Genomic DNA, 18397 nt, shown 5'->3' on the forward strand with positions numbered 1-18397 from the left:
ATTCTTCTCAAGTTTGAAATGAAAATTTCTTGTCCTTTAGTAGCAATGCTAGCAGATTTGGGAATACATGAGGTCATGGCCGCCCTTCCAATAACTCCTCGTCTTCCAACTGATATACAGTAAATACATGGTTGAACTACTATCTCTCAAGTCATATCCTCACCATATCCTTCATTCATACAAAGTGGTATTACAAACATATGTAAAAGGGGGGGGGAAAACGTTGACAATCATGGAAAGGCCCAAGCAGGGCTAGAAGTAAATATTTGGCCATTGGCTTCAAAACATCTGGGCGTTGGTCATTTAATGAGAATACTTCCATCTCTTCATCATGACTGCGATTTATCAGATCCAGGAATTGGTGTTTTAGCTCTGATTGACAGTTCAGAGGATGGTTTTAAAGGACTCAACGGCTAGGTTAGAGAAAATTCCTCATTTCCTGAGGACAAAATAAGAAAGGGGGGGGAAGGAGCCAACATTTAAGGAACCATCTAAATATCCCAGATTCTTTTCAGATCTATGAATCCCGTCAGGTCCAAAAGTTGCGCTGCTTCTCATTATAACAAACAAACAAACAGAAAACCCTGGACCAGAGTCGAAATCTTAGAAGATATGGTTTATCACTTCTACACATTTCAAAACTTATTTTACAATCTATCCCAGAGTTTCCACAAAGGTACACCTTCTCAAGGACATCACACAGTCACAATGGAGTGTTACAAGTCTCCACACGAGGCACAATATTAACCACAAGGAATGACCTCTTGTTTTTACAGTTAAGGTAACTTGTGAACAAGCATGTGGAGAATTGTAGAAAAATCCCAGTTCTCCTTATTAGAAATTCAACAGGTAGATCTCAATACCAGTAGGCATAACCCAAGGTTCTTATAAGTGGAAGTGTTCCTCATGTAAGGTGTCCCGAGAAATTGAAAGCTATCTATCCTGCACGATTCACTGAGCTTTGAAGCTCGGGGACTTTTATTAAAGATAAGTCAGAATCAGGAAACTGATCCATGTCTGGTGGATCTACTCAACAGATCTAGTGCATTGGCTTAAATTCACCAAATGCAGTTCGAGCATAGACAAAACTTTGGTACCTACAAAGTAACTTGTCGCCCTTCTTAAACATAGCTTATATTTGCTAAAGTGGAAAAGCTGCAGACCCTTGAGCTTCTTAAATTTAACTCAACCTTCAAGAAGTAAAGCTCCTCATCTACCATCGCTCTATATCCAGAAAGGAATCATTTCAACAATGGAATTTCTTGAAGGACCTTGAGATCTTTATAAAACACCAACCGGCCCGTCTTTTACTACTCTGAAAATGGGGCATTTCTCCCAAAATGCATGCCACCGGATTTACGAAAATTGAAATAAGCATGTCAAGGGCATCAGCTGTTTGTTTTATCTCCTGTCCTGTTCTAATAGGAAACAGAGGTTTATGATTTTTCTCTTTAAAATCTCTGCGACCTTTTTGGCTATGAAATGACACTAGGTTTTTGTATAGCTGTGCATCACTGTGGTATGTCTTCGGAGGAGGAACCGAGCTAATCGTCACAGGTAAGTCAGTTAACTGATCCCTTCTTTTACTACTCCGAAAATGGATCCTTGGTTTCCTTTTTCCAAAATACATTCCTTGGGATTTAAAAGACTTGAAATGGCCATGTTAAGGAGACCACCACTTGCTCAAGAGCATCAAGAGAGAGTAGGTTTATGTACAGCTGTGTATCACTGTGGTGGGTGTTCGGAGCAGGAACCGAGTTAATCGTCACAGGTAAGTCAGTTAACTGATCCCAAATCTTCCTTTCTGGGTGTGATATTTTCATTTTTCCATCTTTTTCCTCTTCTTTTCCTACTTTGACTCCATGCACTTTGATTTTAGGGTTGCTTTTGATTCATCAATGGTGACGTTTTCTCAATCAGAATTGAACATTTAACCCAAGTCAGGACAGGTGGATTCAAATCTGTATTGTTGTGCCTTTCCTGTTTACAGATACACTTTGATTTTCCTGATCAGGGTCAATGACATCCTGAGAAATCTCACTGATGGCTTCTTTTAGACTCAGGCATAGTTTTTTCTTCTTCTGTGGATTAAAGGAAAACAGAGAGATTAATTTGTATTATGTTCTCTTCAATGGAACTGAACGGGGTTGGCTGAATGTTTGACTTTAGCACTCTGAGTTTAGATTTCCCAAGTGGAATTAAGCAAGCCGGTGCGATCCACGAACAATCTGTTCTTTTGCTTTATCATTTGGTTAAGAAAAAGTCTCCGTCATCTTACAGCCTCTGAAAGACAAGGCAGAGAGTTTAATCTTCCATTGTCAAAATTACATTAAAATGTTGGAATGTCTGATCAACCGTCCATCATGCATTCCAACGGCCAAATCAGCCGATGCAGGGAGTTAAATCTTTACTACATATCCTGACATTTTCTTGTTTTTTCTCTCTCTCTTGTTTTATTTATTTATTCATTCAAGGTTTGTTTGTTTTTGTAGCCACCCAGCTTCAATGGACTCTGTGCGGGGATTTCCCTTTGATTGAGAAGGGATCCGCTGCAGGATCTACTATTAGATCTAGGGTTAGATTTAGAGATGGGAAAGTGGTTGTCCAAATTATGCACCTCCACCTCTGCCAAATTTTTCACATTAACCTGGGAAATTTTATAATGCTGTAAGCATCTCTCAGATTGTGTAGATAAATGGGTTGGATAGGCACAACCATAGATTCAGAGGCGATGCTTTTCTCAATGGCTCAAATTTGCAGAAATGGATATGTGAATGAACCTGAATTTCTCAGTTGTGAGGTCCCTTCTGAAAACACCTTCAAAGGGGTAAATGAATATGGCATGATTGTGAAAGAAACAAAAGTGGAATCTAACTAATGTGTTGGGTTTCCAACAGGAAGATATAGGGCCGTTTGCTTGAATTGCCTTTTCCTATTTTTTCCCCAAATAGTAAGATCTTCATATCAAACATAATTCTCGTTTACTCCCCTCCAAATTGATAAATTGGGATAAGACTTAAATTCTGATTATTTAACACAGATAAGTAACATAGTATGCAAGTAAAGGAGTAGAAAATTGAGTTTAAATGTTCTCAGAAAGTTGGGTTGACATGCAACTCAACTCTCAAGATTTAAACCAGTGAGTTTGAATGTTTCTGGAAACATTCATGGCATCAATGCATTGCATGAAACTCAGCTGTATTTCTGCCCTTTGATTCTCTCGTGCAGTAAAAGGATTCCTATTTCAGCTCATATAGTTGACTATTCCAGCATAGAGAAAGAACACCACTGCATTCAGGAACTAAAAATAATTTATTTCTCTTCCTCTCTCTCAAACTCACACATGTAGAGAGAGAAAAGCCAACATGGGAGTAAGCAATCTGAATATACAGAAGGCACTTGGTTTATATTCCTCCTCCGGGCATGGTAGAGAAATTTTTTTTAAAGACTTCTAATTCGTTTACAAGTTGTACTTCACTCTAAGCAATGTTGTGGTCCAGATGTTCTCCTGATGCAGTCCCATTTCTCTTCTACAAAATGCAAAGGAAAGTAGTTGCTGCTCGAGCAAGATTAAAATAATCAGAAAATTATTGCTCTTCCAAATGTTCTTCTAAGAGAAATATCTTTGGAAAGTAACTCCCCTGCGGATACCTGCAGATATTCCTAGGTGGAATATCTGCAGGAAATCTTACTCTGATGGAAAGAGGTTCTGGTTCACAGAACTAACTACAAGAATTGTTGGTAGACTGCCAATGATTTGGGAGATCAAACCACTTAAAATAGAAGTTTTATTTAAGCTCCTATAACAAACAATAGGAATCTCTTTGGTCCATTGTACATAACAAGGCCCTACGGTGTTAGAACGACCTTCTGAATGCAAAGGAAGTCATCCAAACGTCTCCTCTAACTTTTAAATAATGTTTTTCTCTCCCTTAAGAAGGGGATCTTATGATTTTTACCATCTTATCAATGTATTATTTGGAGAAATATTGCCTTGACGTTTTCCCCACTCCCTCCCCTGCAGTCCTGATGATGAAAACTGTCTATACATTCATCAGTCTGGTTACTCCATCAATCTTGTGTTGAGGTTTTAAGATGCAGTGTGGAACTTCATGAGATCTTCCTCTCTTCCAGGTCAGCCCCCTGTATCTCCTTCGGTGCAAGTCTTTGCTCCTTCCCCGGAAGAGATCAGCAGCCCGAACCCACATACCGTGGTCTGTCTCCTGAGCAACTTTTACCCACGTAGTTTCAACTTGCAATGGAAATGTGATGGTCAAGTGATGACATCTGGCGTGGAGACAACCAAGGCCACCAAACAAGGGGACAAATACCTTGCCAGCAGTTACCTGAAATTGAGTGCATCGGAGTATGAAAAATATGGCACTTTCACCTGTGAAGTGACGCACGAAAGGAAGACCATTGTGAAGAGCGTGTCGAAATCTGGAAGTTGTTAACTCCATCATGGAACCTCTCCTGCCATTTGGCAGGAGAAAAGATTCCCTTCTCCTGGGATCTCATTCCTTCTCTCCTAAACCTCCGTGTGATCAATAGTGTCTCTTTCCATCCCGTGTAGTGACACTCTTTGTATCCCCTCCATGCCTTTGCCCTTCAAATCGATCCCCTCCCCACTTTGACCTGCTAGATTCTACTGTCAGCACATTAATAAAGATGGATGTATTTCATTTGCTTGATTGTTTCATTAAATTCATCAAGAATACACAGCTATATAAACTTTGTTATCTTCAAGAAAAAGCAGTCTGTTTCCAAGATCTAATTTTGCCCAGTTTAGCAGTTACCCCCCAAAAAAACCACAGGAAAAAAAAACCTAGGTCTGATTCTCTTGGGAATATCAAGAACCATCATCTGGTTTTGGTTCCCTACATGGGTGTTGCAATAAATTCAGACATGAATTCTTCTCAAGTTTGAAATGAAAATTTCTTGTCCTTTAGTAGCAATGCTAGCAGATTTGGGAATACATGAGGTCATGGCCGCCCTTCCAATAACTCCTCGTCTTCCAACTGATATACAGTAAATACATGGTTGAACTACTATCTCTCAAGTCATATCCTCACCATATCCTTCATTCATACAAAGTGGTATTACAAACATATGTAGAAGGGGGGGGGGAAACGTTGACAATCATGGAAAGGCCCAAGCAGGGCTAGAAGTAAATATTTGGCCATTGGCTTCAAAACAGCTGGGCGTTGGTCATTTAATGAGAATACTTCCATCTCTTCATCATGACTGCGATTTATCAGATCCAGGAATTGGTGTTTTAGCTCTGATTGACAGTTCAAGTCCAGAGGATGGTTTTAAAGGACTCAGCGTCTAGGTTAGAGAAAATTCCTCATTTCCTGAGGACAAAATAAGAAAGGGGGGAAAGGAGCCAACATTTAAGGAACCATCTAAATATCCCAGATTCTTTTCAGATCTATGAATCCCGTCAGGTCCAAAAGTTGCGCTGCTTCTCATTATAACAAACAAACAAACAGAAAACCCTGGACCAGAGTCGAAATCTTAGAAGATATGGTTTATCACTTCTACACATTTCAAAACTTATTTTACAATCTATCCCAGAGTTTCCACGAAGGTACACCTTCTCAAGGACATCACACAGTCACAATGGAGCGTTACAAGTCTCCACACGAGGCACAATATTAACCACAAGGAATGACCTCTTGTTTTTACAGTTAAGGTAACTTGTGAACAAGCATGTGGAGAATTGTAGAAAAATCCCAGTTCTCCTTATTAGAAATTCAACAGGTAGATCTCAATACCAGTAGGCATAACCCAAGGTTCTTATAAGTGGAAGTGTTCCTCATGTAAGGTGTCCCGAGAAATTGAAAGCTATCTATCCTGCACGATTCACTGAGCTTTGAAGCTCGGGGACTTTTATTAAAGATAAGTCAGAATCAGGAAACTGATCCATGTCTGGTGGATCTACTCAACAGATCTAGTGCATTGGCTTAAATTCACCAAAAGCAGTTCGAGCATAGACAAAACTTTGGTACCTACAAAGTAACTTGTCGCCCTTCTTAAACATAGCTTATATTTGCTAAAGTGGAAAAGCTGCAGACCCTTGAGCTTCTTAAATTTAACTCAACCTTCAAGAAGTAAAGCTCCTCATCTACCATCGCTCTATATCCAGAAAGGAATCATTTCAACAATGGAATTTCTTGAAGGACCTTGAGATCTTTATAAAACACCAACCGGCCCGTCTTTTACTACTCTGAAAATGGGGCATTTCTCCCAAAATGCATGCCACCGGATTTACGAAAATTGAAATAAGCATGTCAAGGGCATCAGCTGTTTGTTTTATCTCCTGTCCTGTTCTAATAGGAAACAGAGGTTTATGATTTTTCTCTTTAAAATCTCTGCGACCTTTTTGGCTATGAAATGACACTAGGTTTTTGTATAGCTGTGCATCACTGTGGTATGTCTTCGGAGGAGGAACCGAGCTAAGCGTCACAGGTAAGTCAGTTAACTGATCCCTTCTTTTACTACTCCGAAAATGGATCCTTGGTTTCCTTTTTCCAAAATACATTCCTTGGGATTTAAAAGACTTGAAATGGCCATGTTAAGGAGACCACCACTTGCTCAAGAGCATCAAGAGAGAGTAGGTTTATGTACAGCTGTGTATCACTGTGGTGGGTGTTCGGAGGAGGAACCGAGTTAACCGTCACAGGTAAGTCAATTAACTGATCCCAAATCTTCCTTTCTGGGTGTGATATTTTCATTTTTCCATCTTTTTCCTCTTCTTTTCCTACTTTGACTCCATGCACTTTGATTTTAGGGTTGCTTTTGATTCATCAATGGTGACGTTTTCTCAATGAGAATTGAACATTTAACCCAAGTCAGGACAGGTGGATTCGAATCTGTATTGTTGTGCCTTTCCTGTTTACAGATACACTTTGATTTTCCTGATCAGGGTCAATGAGATCCTGAGAAATCTCACTGAGGGCTTCTTTTAGACTCAGGCATAGTTTTTTCTTCTTCTGTGGATTAAAGGAAAACAGAGAGATTAATTTGTATTATGTTCTCTTCAATGGAACTGAACGGGGTTGGCTGAATGTTTGACTTTAGCACTCTGAGTTTAGATTTCCCAAGTGGAATTAAGCAAGCCGGTGCGATCCACGAACAATCTGTTCTTTTGCTTTATCATTTGGTTAAGAAAAAGTCTCCGTCATCTTACAGCCTCTGAAAGACAAGGCAGAGAGTTTAATCTTCCATTGTCAAAATTACATTAAAATGTTGGAATGTCTGATCAACCGTCCATCATGCATTCCAACGGCCAAATCAGCCGATGCAGGGAGTTAAATCTTTACTACATATCCTGACATTTTCTTGTTTTTTCTCTCTCTCTTGTTTTATTTATTTATTCATTCAAGGTTTGTTTGTTTTTGTAGCCACCCAGCTTCAATGGACTCTGTGCGGGGATTTCCCTTTGATTGAGAAGGGATCCGCTGCAGGATCTACTATTAGATCTAGGGTTAGATTTAGAGATGGGAAAGTGGATGTCCAAATTATGCACCTCCACCTCTGCCAAATTTTTCACATTAACTTGGGAAATTTTATAATGCTGTAAGCATCTCTCAGATTGTGTAGATAAATGGGTTGGATAGGCACAACCATAGATTCAGAGGGGATGCTTTTCTCAATGGCTCAAATTTGCAGAAATGGATATGTGAATGAACCTGAATTTCTCAGTTGTGAGGTCCCTTCTGAAACAACCTTCAAAGGGGTAAATGAATATGGCATGATTGTGAAAGAAACAAAAGTGGTATCTAACTAATGTGTTGGGTTTCCAACAGGAAGATATAGGGCCGTTTGCTTGAATTGCCTTTTCCTATTTTTTCCCCAAATAGTAAGATCTTCATATCAAACATAATTCTCGTTTACTCCCCTCCAAATTGATAAATTGGGATAAGACTTAAATTCTGATTATTTAACACAGATAAGTAACATAGTATGCAAGTAAAGGAGTAGAAAATTGAGTTTAAATGTTCTCAGAAAGTTGGGTTGACATGCAACTCAACTCTCAAGATTTAAACCAGTGAGTTTGAATGTTTCTGGAAACATTCATGGCATCAATGCATTGCATGAAACTCAGCTGTATTTCTGCCCTTTGATTCTCTCGTGCAGTAAAAGGATTCCTATTTCAGCTCATATAGTTGACTATTCCAGCATAGAGAAAGAACACCACTGCATTCAGGAACTAAAAATAATTTATTTCTCTTCCTCTCTCTCAAACTCACACATGTAGAGAGAGAAAAGCCAACATGGGAGTAAGCAATCTGAATATACAGAAGGCACTTGGTTTATATTCCTCCTCCGGGCATGGTAGAGAAATTTTTTTTAAAGACTTCTAATTCGTTTACAAGTTGTACTTCACTCTAAGCAATGTTGTGGTCCAGATGTTCTCCTGATGCAGTCCCATTTCTCTTCTACAAAATGCAAAGGAAAATAGTTGCTGCTCGAGCAAGATTAAAATAATCAGAAAATTATTGCTCTTCCAAACGTTCTTCTAAGAGAAATATCTTTGGAAAGTAACTCCCCTGCGGATACCTGCAGATATTCCTAGGTGGAATATCTGCAGGAAATCTTACTCTGATGGAAAGAGGTTCTGGTTCACAGAACTAACTACAAGAATTGTTGGTAGACTGCCAATGATTTGGGAGATCAAACCACTTAAAATAGAAGTTTTATTTAAGCTCCTATAACAAACAATAGGAATCTCTTTGGTCCATTGTACATAACAGGGCCCTACGGTGTTAGAACGACCTTCTGAATGCAAAGGAAGTCATCCAAACGTCTCCTCTAACTTTTAAATAATGTTTTTCTCTCCCTTAAGAAGGGGATCTTATGATTTTTACCATCTTATCAATGTTTTATTTGGAGAAATTTTGCCTTGATGTTTTCCCCACTCCCTCCCCTGCAGTCCTGATGACGAAAACTGTCTATACATTCATCAGTCTGGTTACTCCATCAATGTCATATTTACATTTTAAGATGCAGTGTGGAACTTCATGAGATCTTCCTCTCTTCCAGGTCGGCCCCCTATATCTCCTTCGGTGCAAGTCTTTGCTCCTTCCCCGGAAGAGATCAGAAGCCCGAACCCACATACCGTGGTCTGTCTCCTGAGCGAATTTTACCCACGTAGTTTCAACTTGCAATGGAAATGTGATGGTCAAGTGATGACATCTGGCGTGGAGACAACCAAGGCCACCAAACAAGGGGACAAATACCTTGCCAGCAGTTACCTGAAATTGAGTGCATCGGAGTATGAAAAATATGGCACTTTCACCTGTGAAGTGACGCATGAAAGTAAGACCATTGTGAAGAGCGTGTCGAAATCTGGAAGTTGTTAACTCCATCATGGAACCTCTCCTGCCATTCGGCAGGAGAAAAGATTCCCTTCTCCTGGGATCTCATTCCTTCTCTCCTAAACCTCTGTGTGATCAATAGTGTCTCTTTCCATCCCATGTAGTTACACTCTTTGTATCCCCTCCATGCCTTTGCCCTTCAAATCGATCCCCTCCCCACTTTGACCTGCTAGATTCTACTGTCAGCACATTAATAAAGATGGATGTATTTCATTTGCTTGATTGTTTCATTAAATTCATCAAGAATACACAGCTATATAAACTTTGTTATCTTCAAGAAAAAGCAGTCTGTCTCCAAGATCTAATTTTGCCCAGTTTAGCAGTTACCCCAAAAAAAACCACAGGGAAAAAAAAACCTAGGTCTGATTCTCTTGGGAATATCAAGAACCATCATCTGGTTTTGGTTCCCTACATGGGTGTTGCAATAAATTCAGACATGAATTCTTCTCAAGTTTGAAATGAAAATTTCTTGTCCTTTAGTAGCAATGCTAGCAGATTTGGGAATACATGAGGTCATGGCCGCCCTTCCAATAACTCCTTGTCTTCCAACTGATATACAGTAAATACATGGTTGAACTACTATCTCTCAAGTCATATCCTCACCATATCCTTCATTCATACAAAGTGGTATTACAAACATATATAAAGGGGGGGGGGAAACGTTGACAATCATGGAAAGGCCCAAGCAGAGCTAGAAGTAAATATTTGGCCATTGGCTTCAAAACAGCTGGGCGTTGGTCATTTAATGAGAATACTTCCATCTCTTCATCATGACTGCGATTTATCAGATCCAGGAATTGGTGTTTTAGCTCTGATTGACAGTTCAAGTCCAGAGGATGGTTTTAAAGGACTCAGCGTCTAGGTTAGAGAAAATTCCTCATTTCCTGAGGACAAAATAAGAAAGGGGGGAAAGGAGCCAACATTTAAGGAACCATCTAAATATCCCAGATTCTTTTCAGATCTATGAATCCCGTCAGGTCCAAAAGTTGCGCTGCTTCTCATTATAACAAACAAACAAACAGAAAACCCTGGACCAGAGTCGAAATCTTAGAAGATATGGTTTATCACTTCTACACATTTCAAAACTTATTTTACAATCTATCCCAGAGTTTCCACGAAGGTACACCTTCTCAAGGACATCACACAGTCACAATGGAGCGTTCCAAGTCTCCACACAAGGCACAATATTAACCACAAGGAATGACCTCTTATTTTTACAGTTAAGGTAACTTGTGAACAAGCATGTGGAGAATTGTAGAAAAATCCCAGTTCTCCTTATTAGAAATTCAACAGGTAGATCTCAATACCAGTAGGCATAACCCAAGGTTCTTATAAGTGGAAGTGTTCCTCATGTAATGTGTCCCGAGAAATTGTAAGCTATCTATCCTGCATGATTCACTGAGCTTTGAAGCTCGGGGACTTTTATTAAAGATAAGTCAGAATCAGGAAACTGATCCATGTCTGGTGGATCTACTCAACAGATCTAGTGCATTGAATTCACCCAAAGCAGTTCGAGCATAGACAAAACTTTGGTACCTACAAATTAACTTGTCGCCCTTCTTAAACATAGCTTATATTTGCTAAACTGGAAAAGCTGCAGACCCTTGAGCTACTTTCATTTAACTCAACCTTCAAGAAATAAAGCTCCTCATCTACCATCTCTCTATATGCAGAAAGGAATCATTTCAACAGTGGAATTTCTTGAAGGACCTTGAGATCTTTATAAAACACCAACCGGCCCGTCTTTTACTACTCTGAAAATGGGGCATTTCTCCCAAAATGCACGCCACCGGATTTACGAAAATTGAGATAACCATGTCAAGGGCATCAGCTGTTTGTTTTATCTCCTGTCCTGTTCTAATAGGAAACAGAGGTCTATGATTTTTCTCTTTAAAATCTCTGCAACTTTTTTGGCTATGAAATGACACTAGGTTTTTGTATAGCTGTGCATCACTGTGGTTTGTCTTCGGAGGAGGAACCGAGCTAACCGTCACAGGTAAGTCAATTAATTGATCTCTTGCGGCATGTGGTATTTTCATTTTTTCATCCCCCCCCCCCCGCTTTGACTCCTTTGATTTTTATGGTTACTTTTTATTCATCAATGGTAATGTTTTTCCATAAGAACTGAACATTCACACCAGGTCAAATCTATGCTAATTCAAATCTATGATATTTCATCATGGGTGTTCCCAGGTACACTTTGATTTTCATGATCAGGGTCAATGAGGTTTTCAGAAATCTTACTTACGGCTACTTTAACATTCAGGAGTAGCTGTTCTTTGGATTAAAGAAAAACGGAGAGATTAATTGGTATTACAGTCTTTCGATGGAACGGAATGGGATGGCCTGAAAGTTTGATATTGTTGTTGCGTGGTTAGATTTTTCCAGGTAGAATTAAATAAAGCCAAAGTATGATATGGTACCTTATCAATACGATACATTGCTTGATTGTTTGGTAATCAAAGCATTCCATCTTCTTAAAACTATTGAGAGATAGGGCAGAGAAGGGTCAAAAATAGTGGGGTCATTTTTTAAAAAAAATCAAACATCAAAATTGCAAGGGAATGTTGGAAAATTCGATCAACAGTCCATCATTCATTCCAAAATCAATCAACATAGGGAGACAAATCTTCATATCTTGATGTTTTTTTTCTTGTTTTATTTGTTCAAATTTTACTCTAGCCGCCCAACTCCAATAGATTCTGGGTGGCGATTTCCCTTTAATTGAAAAGGGATCTGCAGCAGGATCTATCAGTAGATCTAAGGTTAGATTTAGAGCGATGATGGTGATTGTCCAAATTATGCACCTCCGCCTTGCAAGACAATATTCAGATTCTGCCACAAATGTAACCCCTGGAGAAATGTTTCAGATGCAGGTGTGAGCATCTCTCTGATTCTTTGTATAAGAGGTATCTTATTTATATGATGCATAATATTATATAGATAGCATATGAATATGGGGAGCTACCAGCCACAGGTTCAGAGGACACCATTTCTCCCTGGTTCAACTTTGCAGAAGTGGTTGCGGGAATGAACCATCATTTACTCAGTTGGTGAGGGTCTTTCCAAAACAAACCTTCAAAGGGGTTAATGAATGTGGTGTGATTGTGGTGGGAGACCAAAGTGGTATTGATCCCTTGTGGTAGAATGGTGGCCCACCCAACTTTCATTTCAGCCAGTCAAATGGGAGTTTGGTCAAATGGTCTTTTCCTATTTTGTCCAAACTAATAAGATCAACCACCTTCACATCAAACCAATATCAAACTTTCAGTCAATCCCATTCAGTTCCTTCAAAGTGTTTCTTCCCCTAAACATTTACACATTGGGCTAAGCCTTAAATTCATACCATTAATCTCAAATAAATAATCTAATAGGCAAGCAATGAACTACAAAGTTTCAGGTTACCTCTTTCTCCAGATGTTCAGAATTCTTCTCTTTTTCTCCTTCACGGGTTTAACAAATGATAAAAAATTTAAATCCTAAATATTTCTTTCAAAGCACAATTTGAGAAGACCCCTTAAATAATTGATCGAGGGAGTGGAAAAATAAGTAACATTCTATTAAGTGTAAGATGTATTTTGTGAGGGATGTCTGTAAGAAATGTTTTTGGTGGCATGCAAGTCATATGTATTCTTTCAATTTGATGACTTGGAATAAGGAGATCAGAAGAACATTTTATCAATATTGGGTTATAGGGACCAACGTAGAATGAGTTTTCAAGTCATCGCTCATCAGTCTGGAATCTAACATAAACTGGATTCACTTCTCTTCTCTAAGAGGTTCTCCACAAAATGTCGGGGAAAAATCTGGGTTGCGAGATTGGATCACCTTTTCTTTGACATTGAGTCTAAATGCTCTTAGAAAATTGGGTTGACCTTCAAGAGAGGTATACTTGCCATGAAAGTCAACTCTGTTTCTCCCCTTTAATTCTCTTGTGTAGTAAAAATATGTTTCTCATGTTTTTGGATAGGTGGTCATGTGATCGACTGTTCCACTATGGAACATCACTGCATTCAGGAACTAAAAATAATTTATTTCTCTTCTCTCTGAAACTCACACATGTAGGGAGAGAAACCAGCAGGAGAGTGAGAATCTGAACATACAGAAGTCACTTAAGTTTCTAATCTTTCTTCTGGCGCGGTAGAGGAAAACAAAATTAAACAATTCTAATTAATAATTGGTTTAGTAAACCCATTTACAAGCTGTAAGGCCTGCTGTTGTCCAGATGTTCTGTTCATGCAGTCTTCTCTGTCTTCTACCAAATGCAGAGAAAAATAATAGTTGTTCAAGTAAGGTTCAAGATAATCAGAAAGTCATTGCTCTTCCAAATGTTCTTGTAAGAGAAACAGATGTGAAAAGTAACTCACCTACAGTGGGATCTTGCAAGAAATATTACTCTGAGGTAAAACCCATGGAGTTTCTGCTGAAAAACCCATCTTAATTTTTAGAAATAACTAAAAACTTAGTTATAGAAATAACTAAAAGAATTGTTGGTAGACTGCAACGATGGAATATCAAACACTATTCTGAAAAAAAAATGCTTGATGTTTCCCTCCCCTGAAATCCTGATGAGGAAAACCATCTATACATTCATCAGTCTAGTTCAGGGGTAGGCAACCTTGGGTCTTTTATGACTCGTGGACTTCAAGTCCCAGAATTCCTGAGCCAGCTGTGATGGGTCAGGAATACTGGGAGTTGAAGTCCATGAGTCATAAAAGACCCAAGGTTGCCTACCCCTGGTCTAGTTACTCTGTCAGTGTTGCGTTGAGGTTTTAAGATTCAGTGTGGAACTTCATGAGATCTTCCTCTCTTCCAGGTCGGCCCACTGTATCTCCTTCAGTGCAAGTCTTTGCTCCTTCCCCGGAAGAGATCAGAAGCCCGAACCCACATACCGTGGTCTGTCTCCTGAGCGAATTTTACCCACGTAGTTTCGTCTTGCAATGGAAATGTGATGGTCAAGTGATGACATCTGGCGTGGAGACAGCCAAGGCCACCAAACAAGGGGACAAATACCTTGCCAGCAGTTACCTGAAATTGAGTGCATCGGAGTATGAAAAATATGGCACTTTCACCTGTGAAGTGACGCACGAAAGGAAGACCATTGTGAAGAGCGTGTCGAAATCTGGAAGTTGTTAACTCCATCATGGAACCTCTCCTGCCATTCGGCAGGAGAAAAGATTCCCTTCTCCTGGGATCTCATTCCTTCTTTCTTAAACTTTCGTGTGATCAATAGTGTCTCTTTCCATCCCGTGTAGTTACACTCTTTGTATCCCCTCCATGCCTTCGTCCTTCAAATCGATCCCCTCCCCCCTTTGATCTGCTAGATTCTACTGTCAGCACATTAATAAAGATGTTTGTATTTCATTTGTGTGATTGTTTTGCCGAATTTATTAAGGAGAGTAGTTGTGGGAAGACAGGTTTTATGGTTTCAACCTTCTGTTCCTCGCAGATATCAGCCAGCTCCAAGGACAGAGCCAAATCCCTTGTCACTGAAGGAAGGATGCATCTGGTTTCAGATGCCGTGAAGTTTTTGTATATTTATCCACTCACACAATTCTGCTAAAAGCAATGTACAGGCAGCCCTCAGTTCAGAAGAATTTGTTTAGTGACCATTCAAAGTTACAATGGCATTGGAAAAAAAGGGACTGACGGTCATTTTTCACACTTACCACCATTGCACTATTTTTCTGATCAGGCGATCAATATTTGGATGCTTGGCAACTGGTTCATATTTATGACAGCTGCCGTGACCTGGGGTCATGCCATCCCCTTTTTGCAACCTCCTGGCAAGCAAAGATTCACTGAACAACTGTGTCAGTAACTTAATAACTGCAATGATTTACGTTCTCGACTGTGTGCAAGAAAGCTTATAAAACGGGGAAAAATTCACTTAACAAATTTTGGGCTCAGCTGTGGTCATAAATCAAGGACTAGACATAGAGGCCTCTTTCATTCTCAATGGCTCATCAGATCCAAGATACAAACTTAGTTGGACAACACTTAGTGGTGAAAACCAATTTAGTTCTGGTTCCAGATTTTCCAGAAGGCGCAGAGAAGAAAATGTTGATGGAGCTTCTTTAAATTATCTCACTCACATACATGGAATCTTCATCCATCTCTACATGCAATGTGTTGTATTTCTCCTAAAGGGTGGCGAAGGTGTGGTTTAGCTACTTCTGGGTACACCTGGTGGTCTTCAGTGATCTAAAGTAATCCTTGGACCAAAAGCAATCAAGTCTGAACAATAGTTCATTTGAACGTCTACCTTCAGACTGTGTCTTCTCCAACTTCTTATTAAGTCTATCCTAATTCTTTCTTTCGAGGAAATTAGCTGACCACATCATTAAGGCTTTAATTTGTGGTTAAATGTTGCCCATTGACTTTTGACTTGGACCATTAAGGGCTTTTGAAACCCATTCAGTTAATGGGTGGGCTTTTCTGGAGGGACAGCCAGCAAGCACTCAGTATATGAGATAAGTCCTTGTGCAAAGAATTCTCATTACGTCTTTAATCCTATAGATTAGGATTAAGTAATCAGAATCCTGCAATAATCTCAGTCCTGTAAAGGTGAAAGAAGCCCCCAGGCACTCAGCATGTAAATCCTTATGCGAAGAACTCTTTATTATGTCCTTCATCCTATAGATTAGGTGTAAATATTCCCAAACCTATAATAATTAATCCTATAAAAGTATGGGTTCTAGATTTTTACTTATTGAATTATTATTGCCTTTTGTAAAGTTAGCGAACTCCAGAAAGACTCTGTGTGCCTTACAATATCTCAAATGCAACATTCAAAACCACAATTACAAATATAATCACTGGTCCTAACATTCAACATTTATCCTAGATAACTTCCTTTCTGTAACCTAGGCATGGCTGAGCAATCAATGGATGCTTTTGGAGAGAACAAACTCTATGAATAGGCAGATTTCAATACTATGTATATTATTGTAATCATAGTATTGTACTAATCTGATGGTTGGCGGGCAACTAATAAATCTGATAATAAATAAAAATACTACTAATAAGGGGGATCTGGATTTTAGTCAGAGCTCAGCTTTCCTGGAAGCGCAAGGAGAACATGACCATTGCGATGGTGACATGTACTAAAGGCCCATTAAATTACTCCTCAGCCCAACCCCAGTAACTTCCAAAAAAGATCACCACTTCTGGAGATCAGTACAGATCAAAAAGTTAAAAATCTCTCCAATAGGAGACAAAGTGACCATTTATATACGGTATACTGCATCTAAGGTTATGGATGGTGTTTGGGCTTATTTCGAGGGATACCTCCATTCTTCTGATGCCATTAACTTCTTAGTTTAGCTGTTGGTCTCTCATAAAAGGTTATCAATGAAATTTATGAAAACCTATTTGACCTGTTTCAGGTGGACAGTCAAATGCCATGGATCCATTATAATGGATGCCTGATGGTCATCTCCTAATGAGTCTATTTATAAAAATGCTACATTTATGAAGTGCTACGGAAGTCACAGTTTAACAGACATCTCCAGAGATTTCAGAAGATGTCCAGATGGACATGGGCATCAACAAAATTCCATAAAAACAATGCAAACTGACATTCTTCCCATGAATTCTAGGAACAGAACAATTCATTATTGGAGCCACATGCCTTTGTTTTATACAAAAAGCTATAATCTTCTGCCACTAAATGCATTGTTTAATTAATTAGCATTGACAAACACCCCCCCCACTCCCAAGGGTTAACCAGCACTTCACAAACAATGGTCTAGCATATTAGATTTGATTTACAAGAAACCATCTGAACAAAACACCCTACAAAGATATGAGCAAGACTTCGCTGAAGAAACATATTCTACATCTCTTAGATTGGGTTCTTCCATATGCATTGATAAAATGTACAGCTCTTTTGTGTTTCTTCCAGTCATAAAGGCACCGTCTCCAGTTGAATATTTCACGATCTACACTGGTGGTGAATTGTGATCCTAGAGGTCAACACGAATGAAGTAAGTACACTTTTTTTTTCATTTCTAAATTCTCCCAAATCTATGGATTGTTTAGAAAACTTGAAGAGTATCAACAATTGTTCTTCAAGAGCCTACTTGAATGCTAGGTAAGATCAAGACTGAGTTGTTGACCCCAGTAGGTTTCAATGACCTACTGTTAAAATCTTCAACGAAATAAAGGTAGGTTTTTGTACTAAGGTGTGTCACTGTGGTTCATCTTCAGAGGGACAATCAATCTATCTATTGCCACTTATTTATAGGTCACTAATTAATAGTGCCCTTCAGCTTCATTAACACTTTGCTCTCTCTTCTTTCTCTGTCTTCAACTTGATATCTAGGTCATCTTTATTTCATTTGGGATTCACATATTTCAAAAATGTATAGTTAATCAATAACCTTTCGTCGCGATCTTAAGACATTTCTGTTTGTACAAGCCGGCCTAGCCTGAGGGGGAGTGTTGGGGTTATTTTATTTTTGTTTTTTTAACTTTTCTGGGGGTTTTTAGTGTTGTATTTATACTGTTTTAATTAGGGCAATTTGTTTAATCTTTTTTAATGTTTGTATTCACTATTTTATTCTGCCCTGTGAACCGCCCTGAGTCCTCAGGGAGAAGGGCGGTATATAAATGTTATTAAATTAAATTAAATTAAATTAAACCTGAATAGGACACACTAATTTCAACTGGAGATCATTTCTTGCAATGGACATCTCTTCTAGACTAACTTGACAAGTTCTAGGTCAAAACCCTTATCTATAGAATCTTTTTGGTCAAAAACCCTTATCTATAGAATCATTTCTTTGTTGAAGACATAGAATTTTGAAGTATAATTAGAAAAATTTCAGACTGTGCAAGTCCAAGAACAGGATACTACTCAGTTGTAAATATAATTGAGTCAGTAGAGTCATAGTAATTACTGTTCCAAAATCTACATGGAGATCTTGTCATAAATTGCCTTATTCTGCAAAAGATGTCTCTGCTTTTCTACCTTATTCTTAGAGTGCTTGAGAATTTCTCCTGATTTGAGA

The 18397-nt window shown here is 38.9% G+C and overlaps 1 protein-coding gene across 5 annotated transcripts in view; it reads left to right on the forward strand.

The window, feature by feature from the left end:
* LOC310646846 (immunoglobulin lambda-1 light chain-like) overlaps positions 1-14730 on the forward strand; it is a 129012-nt gene extending 114282 nt beyond the window's left edge. For 2 of the 5 annotated variants that reach the window (XM_083373601.1, XM_083373599.1), the window contains exons 3-4: positions 6648-6685; positions 9049-9666. In XM_083373601.1, the coding sequence (XP_083229727.1) occupies positions 6648-6685; positions 9049-9368 (358 nt within the window). In that variant the 3' untranslated portion in view covers positions 9369-9666. Of the gene's footprint in view, positions 1-6647; positions 6686-9048; positions 9667-11338; positions 11380-14199 lie in introns of those variants that run through there. The other 3 variants (XM_083373602.1, XM_083373600.1, XR_014493779.1) reach the window with 3 other exon arrangements.
* The last annotated feature ends 3667 nt before the right edge of the window (positions 14731-18397 follow it).

The sequence above is a fragment of the Vipera ursinii genome, assembly GCF_947247035.1.
Source record: "Vipera ursinii genome assembly, chromosome: 14".
Classification (NCBI taxonomy): domain Eukaryota; kingdom Metazoa; phylum Chordata; class Lepidosauria; order Squamata; family Viperidae; genus Vipera; species Vipera ursinii.